General features: G+C 40.9%; 1 protein-coding gene across 1 annotated transcript; it reads left to right on the top strand.

The window, feature by feature from the left end:
• The first annotated feature begins 3,895 nt into the window (after positions 1–3,895).
• Positions 3,896–8,552, top strand: LOC115761489. The gene is made up of 4 exons (XM_030703255.1): positions 3,896–4,580; positions 4,980–5,197; positions 7,423–7,994; positions 8,492–8,552. Exons 1-4 carry the CDS (start codon positions 3,896–3,898, stop codon positions 8,550–8,552), a joined length of 1,536 nt encoding a protein of 511 aa, XP_030559115.1.
• Positions 8,553–8,997: the final 445 nt, after the last annotated feature.

Raw genomic sequence — 8,997 nt, 5'->3', positions numbered from 1 at the left:
GAAATGCTTCATTTGTCATAGATATAGATTTAAATGTGTCAACGCTGAATGCAATGTGCTTGCTGCCCCAGTCTTCCCAGCTGGTGCTTGAAAAGCAATAACTCATAGACAAGACACTCGAGTGCTGACCAATGCGAAGCGTTGGTCACATAAATGTCACTGCATGTGGCACGAATGTGTTGCAATTGTGTTGAAATTGGGCCGCAAATAAACACGTAACAAACGGTTCGCATTGCTATCGAGTGTTGCCGCCTGCAAGTATGCAACATTCACGATTCAATTACTAGGTACACACACCCACACCCATACACTGGCAAAAAATAGTGCACCAGCATTGCACACAAAATATCTATTAATGCCCCATATATATAGCAGAGGCCTTAAGCTTGCTACAAATATTCAATGTGTGCACACAATTCAGTGCCAAATGGGATTTTGGGCTAACAGCAACAACAACAACAAGAGGAGAGGCAAGGAGAACTGCACAAAATCGACTAAACTTTATGTTCATGTTAGGAAAAGTGCTGGAAAACAGCAGCCGTAGCAGCAGCCGCAGTGGCAGCGGCAGCATCTACAGCCAACACACGGAAGTGAAAACATTTCACACTCCAATTGCTCTATCTTTGCCCCTGGCCACACACCCTTTGCAGCTGCCACAATTTTTGCAAAAGTTTACGTTGGGACAGGCGGCACATAAAATAGTTTTAAATAAGAAAGGCGAAGGCAAATAAACAATTCTATTTTTCTTGCTGCCCAGCGTCGAGGCGCACGGGGCGTTTGGCTCAGCATTTCGTTTTCGGGGCGTGGCAAGGACAGTGTGTGTGCAATAAATGTAAAGCTGCTGGGCGCATGAAACTGAAAATTTTCTGTAGCATACTTTGCGGCAACAGCCGCATGCATTGGCACACTAACACACAGTGCATTGTGTATATTTCTCTCTCTCTCTCTCTCCAATTGTGTGCGTCTGTGTAACGCGGCTTCCGTTTAGTTGGCCGTGTGAACTATTTACATGCACACACGCACACAATGCCATTTTTAAAGGCAGTTAAGTCCATTTAAAGCTTTTATTATACGCCGGCCATGGCGGCGCTGACATTGTAAATCACACACACACACACACACACACACATACACACACCCACACACGTCCGGTTGATTTAAATTTAAATGCGCGTGTTGTAATTAAATTGACTTTTCGATGTTGTTTTTGCACAGCGGAAAGCCAAATGCCAAAAATTATGCAACACATGCGAGTGCGCGAACAGCTGTTGACATTTTCCACCAGCGGCCATTTTGTAGTCTGCGCCAACACCAACAGCCGCCGCACTGGCTGTCATTATCTGACAGAGCGAGATCGGCAGATAGCGCCAGCGAGTGAGAGTGAGACAGAGCTACATAAACGAACTGCCATTGAGATGTGCAATTTTAACGCCTCGGAGCACACACAAATCGAGCTGGGGAACTGCAGAAAAAAAGGATTTGCATGGGTTCGAGGCACAGCTTATGACAACATTTTAATATAATGTCAAACATTGTTTGCGCAGTGCCATATTCAATTTCGTATCCAATAATGAATTCTTTGCCATAGCACAAGAATTCGGTTAGCATTTCCATGCATTTATTTGCCCATTTTTGGGGGCAGTTTAGAGCCACAAAATGGTTTATTATACCGCCGCCGCCATTGCTGTTGTTGAATTTTGCGGTCGTTCGTCGTTCGCGCTCTCTCTCAGAATAATAAAAAAAAAAAACTGAAACTGAAAATAAATAAATGATACATAGCAAAATTGGAGCGTTTGCGACAGGCTGCCATTTGCATTGGTCCATGGATGGTTCAGTTTGGTTTGGTTCTAGGCATAAATTCTATTATAAATAACATTTAGCGCACGCGATTTTGGCAACTGTCAGCTATGGAAATTGGAAAATATATATACATATATATACCCATATAAATGCAGAAAAATAGAAACAGCAAATGTATGTATATAGTATAGTATATACGTCGACTGCAGAAAATTCAAATTGCGGTTTCTGGATTGAAATAGTGCACGTTTTTGGAATAAGTGCGTGTGAGTGTGCGTGAGAGTGTGGGTGTGCCTGTCTTGTTGTTTGCAGCTGACGCATAATCAGATTTCCAAAATTAAATTTGCGGTTATGGAGCCCAAGATAGGCTGAAACAATTAACGAATGCTTCTGACATGGTCATGTTAGCACTAAATAAGTCCAAATAGCTTGTTTAAAGTAAAGCTAAGCGAAGTGTTTTGTAAATTAAGTTTATCAAGATGACCTGCATATTAAAATAAATGTTCTTATTAAAGAACTACATATTTAGAGAATGTTCATCATGCAGAAGTGAAAGCATCTTTAGGTTGATTGCTCTTTAACTCTCCAGTTTGTCACGATATTCCACCAAAGATGTCGCATTCAATCAGCATAATGAAATGGACGTGCCTGTTCAATTAACTTGCCTTTCCAACAATAACAAGCGATAATTAAGGTTTAATAAACTGTTTGAGTTCGCTATTACGTACATTACACATCCGACACGTGTGATGATGTGAGTTTAAGTGTGCATGTGTGTGTGTGTGTGTGGACTGTGTTAGTGTGGGCTGTGAGCCATGCAAATTAATCAAATTAGCATCGTTAAGACTTGGCATGCGACTTGTAATTGACTTAAAGCCCAACATATAAGCAGCACGATATCACAATTACTTCATTTTATATAGTATACAAAATGCAGAGCATGAAACTGGAAAGTCGCCAAATTAATATTTGTTTTTTTATTTTTTTATAAATGTTTATTGTATTGAATCAAACGTACATTTTTATCACAACATAGTTGACTTAGGTGATATTTCGCCAAGCCTGGTTGGGTCCATAGGCTTTATCGTGGACATATGTCAAAGGCGTCTTTTTTTAATAAGGCTGCCTCATCACGTAGGTGGTATGGGGACTCTGGGGCGCGTCCTATGCCGTGGTTTGAGAAGGTCCTTGAACGATCTTTTCTTGGGTCTCCCGACTACACACCTCCCAGCGAGGTCTCTCTCTGTCGCTGCAAGCGATCATTGTGTCGGCTTGCTTCGACTTGGCTGTCTACAGTCTTCATTTTGAGGTCTCTGTGCAAGGAAGAATTTCCGACGTACCAGTCGGCACTGGTCATTCTGGCAATGGGCTGTTGTGCCTATGCTTTCTTCAAGTGGCACTGCTTGACAAGGCCGTCGATGTGCGCCCGAAAGGTAAACCTCTTATCCAGTGCAATTCCAAGATACTTGGCCTTTCTGCCAGGGTGAAGGGGGTTACCATCTATCCAGACTGCTGGAGCTTTGCCACGCCTCAGTGTATAGTTGACCGCCTGGCTCTTAACATTGAGCTTGATGCAAGCTAGTGAAAAATAAATATTGAAATTTGGCGCCTCTTGTTTAGAAAAATGTATATGGTATAAATATATTGTTTTCGGGAATACATTCATTTTTTCTACTGAAACCTTTAGATAAGCATGAAATTGGCCATAAAAACACATGTTGTTTATAGATCTGATTATTTCCAAACATTTACGGGTAGGCTGCCGCGCCAGTTTGAAATATCTAAAATTTTGTAAGGCAATTCGGGGATTTTAAAATGTTTTTGAGTTGGAACCTAAGAATGAAATTTTAATAGGATTTTAAGAAAATTAAAACTGAAATTTACAATAATTCAACCGCACTAAACGGATATCTTGATGCATGCCCGTCGAGCATTTTGTACACTTTATCAAACGAAAGCATGTCACGCAAATCTAACGCTGTCACTGTCACGTATTAAAAGAACTCGATTAAAATAATGTTCTAATTAATTGCTTTTATTTTAAGTGCAAAATGTGAAAGCCCTCGCTCAGTTACACATTTGGACTGGGCTCATAATGTTGTCCTTTAAGATGTATGTGATTAATCTGCTTCTTCTGCTGCTTCTAACTGGCCAATTGCTCACGGATTCAGCATTGAGAACTTCAAAAATTGACTTTATTAACAATATCATTGCGAAAGTTCAGAACGAGAGGCCCGTGGAGACGCTGTTGTTCATGAAACGTCGAAAGGACATCAACTGCCTCTTGCAAGAGATCAGTCCAGTTGGCCTAGCTACTCTACGCTTAGATGAAAGGACCGTCGTCAATGTAAAAAGGCTCTTCAACAGCGAGGCCCTCGCTCTGGCTTGCATGTCCAAGCTCTCCGACTCCCAGCTGCTCACGACAGTGGCCCAGAATCTCGACAGAATGAGAGAGGCGCGTATTGTAATCTTGTCGCAAATTACACCATCCAATCTTGAGGAGTTTCTACGCATCGTCAGTGAGCAAGCGAATGAATATAACTTGGTTAATTTGATTGTGCTGTACTCAACTTCGTACGATGTCAATGGATCGATTACTGCATATCGCCTACAGCCGTTTCCGAGTCCGATTTTCGAAAGGGTTTTGGACATAAATGACGGTCCTATATTTCCCAAGGTCTGGTTGAATTTTCATGGAAGGACAGCAGTCATCTTGCCTGATCTATTTCCACCTCGCAGCATGTTGATAACTAACCCACGCACTGGAGAGCAAAAGCTTTGTGGATCCTCAGATCAATTTATTATGGAGTTTGCACAGAAAAGCAATATTAACTTGCAATGGCATCATCCCTTAGGCAAAATCAGGAGTATAGACATTAGCGATGTATATAATATAACAAAACAGGGTCTCATTGACTTGCCTATCCGACCCTTTTCACAGACAGCGTGGACTCTGCCAGCCAATATAGAATATGTAAATGTTATACGTCTTTCAAATGTTTTTGTTATAGTTCCTTGTGGAAATGAAATGAGAATAGGTGATGTGTACACAGGCTTGAGGACATACTCCACAATCGTCTTGGGCTCATATTTTATGCTTGCCATAATTGAAACCTTATTCGTTTGCGCAACAAATCATATATTTCGGCGAAGACCCCTTTTAACATACTCCACCCTAGTATTAAATCTACGCGCTTTGGCTGGCGTTATGGGACTCCCAATGACCTTTAGGCGATATAGAACTAGTATTTCACTGCAGCAGATTATAATGGTTATGAGCATTTTCAGCTTAGTTCTCAGCAGTTATTTCAATGCCAATCTGAGCACGCTGCTGACCAAGCATCCTCAGTTTAAACAGATACAAAACTTCGAGGAACTGCGGAGAAGTGGATTAACTGTTGCGTTCGATAGGAGCCTTAGGGCTGCCCTAAATAGAGAAATCGGGAAAATAGATTTCGAAAAGTTATTGCCGAATATCACATATTTGCCAACTAAACAATATGTAAATCAAATATTGACTTTAAATTCCACCTATGCATACCACATGCATACAAATATGTGGGAAATTTTGGACCGTTATCAAAAATCGCACAATCGAATTGTGTTGTGCAAGTCGCGTAGATTAAACTTACTTGGCGATGCTCCTCTTAGTAATATCCTAAAGAAAAACTCCATTTATAGGGAGGCATTTTTGGATTTTGTGCATGATACTAACAGATTTGGCCTTTACAAACATTGGGAATTCACGGCAGGACAAAACATGATGTCGAACGTACATTCTCGTTTGGCGAACACAAGTCTAGCAGACAATCTGGAATTAAAGCCCATGCCCCTAAATATTGAGGACTTGAAATGGCTATGGAAACTGCTTGGCGTATGCTACGGTGTAGCAGGTTTGGTTTTTATTGGAGAAATCTGCTTAGCCCATTGGCAAAAGAAACGAGCTGACAGAGGTGATTTTATACCAACACAGTATATACCCTAACCGTAGAATAGAGAATTTGTTGCGATATAACTACTTGTAATAAAAAATTTAGATTGTCTAAATGAAATAATCTTTTTGTTAGTTGGTGGCGTAACTCGTATTTATGCCATCGACAGCGACACTTTTAGGTCTATTCTGCGATTGCTTGACCAGAAAGGATTGAAATATTTTACTTACCCGCTCAATGTAGACAGACCATACCAAGTGGTCATTAAAGGTCTTCATCATTCGATCACGGAAGATGAGCTCAAAACTGAGTTAAAAATGTTGGGACATGAAGCAGTTCTTAGCCCCCGCCCCATAAATCGTACCTATAAATCTGTTCTTTGTGAACCTCTCTACAGCAAAAAACAAAGCCGAGAGGAAACAAAGCCGAGAGCATGGAAAAAGCAAGACATTATCCACTGCCGGCACTGCCAGCCAAACGCCCCAAACACCCAAATCTATACCGGAAGTTCCTTTTCAGCGGTGATTGGAACGCCAAGCACAAGCTCTGCGGAGAGCAGCGGTGCAACCAGAGAGGTAAGAAGTTTGCAGCATTTGTCCTATACTCAAATGTGGACGTGTTAGCTACTGGCTCACGATATACCCATGCAGAGCTAATAACAACCCAAGCTGCCTGGACTTCGCTGTCTACAAAAACATGCCTTAATGGAAGCTCTACATGCTTCATCGGTCGCTACACAAATCAACAAGAGCTGAACTCCTGTAAAGATATAGACGATGCCTTGGTTATTTTCACAAGCAAAGTTCGCAGAGCCGCTATTGAAGCTTGCCACACCGTCTCCAGGTATCCTCAACACATTAATGGTAGACTCCCGTTCTCAACGTAAGAGAGTGCAAGTTATGCCAAATATAGCATTAAGCCTAATCACGGATTGTCCATGGTATGTCAGGAACTCAACTCTGCATAGAGATTTGAATCTGGCGGTTGTCGAGGACCTGATCGCCGCCCACTCAAGCCGATACAACGATCAACTGTTGGTTTACGGCAATCAATATAAAAAAAAGATAAAATTTACAATATTTTTTAATAAGGTTATAGCTGGTATTTATTGGCCTTGCTTGGTTCAAGCAATATGAAAATAAGTTAGAAGTCCATCAAATTAAGAACCAAAAGTTAAAATTAACATTTTGTGCACATTTCACTGCCTTGGCGAAATTTTCAAACCCGAAGAAAATATGTATGTTTTTGGTATTGTGGGCTGTGTCACATTTTGGTTGCGTATAGTTCTCTATAGGTAATAGCTTCAAACTATAAAACAGGGCTTGGAAATCTAGAAAGAAACTTTGAGTTTTCCTCGTTATATTTCGGCTACACTTCGGTAACAGTCTTCTTCTTCAGAAAAACAATTAACATCAAGATAAATTAGATTAAATTCTTTTGCAGCGTTGAATTGTTATAAAATATAAATTCAACCATACTAAACGGATATCTTGATGCATGCCCGTCGAGCATTTTGTAGACTTTATCAAACGAAGGCATGTCACCTTTGTTAATCTAAGATCCACTGTCAATTATGCCGAGAACTCGATTAAAATAATGTTCTAATTAATTGCTTTTATTTTAAGTGCAAAATGTGAAAGCCTTTGCTCAGTTACACATTTAGACTGGGCTTATAATGTTGTCCTTTAAGATGTATGTGATTAATCTGCTTCTTCTGCTGCTTTTAACTGGCCAATTGCTCACGGATCCAGCATTGAGAACTTCAAAAATTGACTTTATTAACTATATCATTGCGAAAGTTCAGAACGAGAGGCCCGTGGAGACGCTGTTGTTCATGAAACGTCGAAAGGACATCAACTGCCTCTTGCAAGAGATCAGTCCAGTTGGCCTAGCTACTCTACGCTTAGATGAAAGGACCGTCGTCAATGTAAAAAGGCTCTTCAACAGCGAGGCCCTCGCTCTGGCTTGCATGTCCGAGCTTGCCGACTCCCAGCTGCTCACGACCGTGGCCCAGAATCTCGACAGAATGAGAGAGGCGCGTATTGTAATCTTGTCGCAAATTACACCATCCAATCTTGATGAGTTTCTACGCATCGTCAGTGAGCAAGCGAATGAATACAACTTGGTTAATTTAATTGTGCTGCACTCAACTTCGTACGATTTCGATGGATCGATTACTGCATATCGCCTACAGCCGTTTCCGAGTCCGATTTTCGAGAGTGTTTTGGACATAAATGACGGTCCTATATTTCCCAAGGTCTGGTTGAATTTTCATGGAAGGACAGCAGTCATCTTGCCTGATCTATTTCCACCTCGCAGCATGTTGATAACTAACCCACGCACTGGAGAGCAAAAGCTTTGTGGATCCTCAGATCAATTTATTATGGAGTTTGCACAGAAAAGCAATATTAACTTGCAATGGCAGCATCCCTTAAGCAAAATCAGGAGTATGGACATTGGCGATGTATTTAATATAACAAAAACGGGTCTCATTGACTTGCCTATCCGACCCTTTGTACAGACATTGTGGCCTCCTACAGCCAATATAGAATATGCAAATGTTATAAGTCTTTTCAACATTTTTGTTATAGTTCCTTGTGGAAAGGAAATGAGAATAGGTGATGTGTACGTAGGCTTAAAAACCTACTCCACAATCGTCTTGGGCTCATATTTTATGCTTGCCATAATTGAAACCTTATTCGTTTGCGCAACAAATCATATATTTCGGCGTAGACCCCTTTTAACATACTCCACCCTAGTGTTAAATCTACGCGCTTTGGCTGGCGTTATGGGACTCCCGATGCCCTTCAGACGACATAGAACTAGTATTTCACTGCAGCAGATTATAATGGTTATGAGCATTTTCAGCTTAGTTCTCAGCAGTTATTTTAATGCCAATCTGAGCACGCTGCTGACCAAGCATCCTCAGTTTAAACAGATACAAAACTTCGAAGAACTGCGGAGAAGTGGATTAAGTGTTCTGTTCGATAGGAGCTTTGAGGTTACCCTTAAGACAGAAATCGGGAAAAAATATTTCGAAAAGCTATTGCCGAATGCTGAATATGTGCCAACAAAAGAATATGAAAATAGAATATTGACTTTAAATTCCAGCTATGCATACCACATGCATACAAATATGTGGGAAGTTTTGGACCGTTATCAAAAATCGCACAATCGAATTGTGTTGTGCAAGTCGCATGGATTAAACTTACTTGGCGATAGTCTAGTTAGTAATATCCTAAAGAAAAACTCCGTTTATAGGGAG

Source organism: Drosophila novamexicana, unplaced genomic scaffold (assembly GCF_003285875.2).
Source record: "Drosophila novamexicana strain 15010-1031.04,08,12 unplaced genomic scaffold, DnovRS2.1 tig00000485-arrow-pilon, whole genome shotgun sequence".
Lineage (NCBI taxonomy): Eukaryota > Metazoa > Arthropoda > Insecta > Diptera > Drosophilidae > Drosophila > Drosophila novamexicana.
Note: the sequence above shows the minus strand (reverse complement) of the source record. Positions and strands in the feature narration are given on the sequence as shown.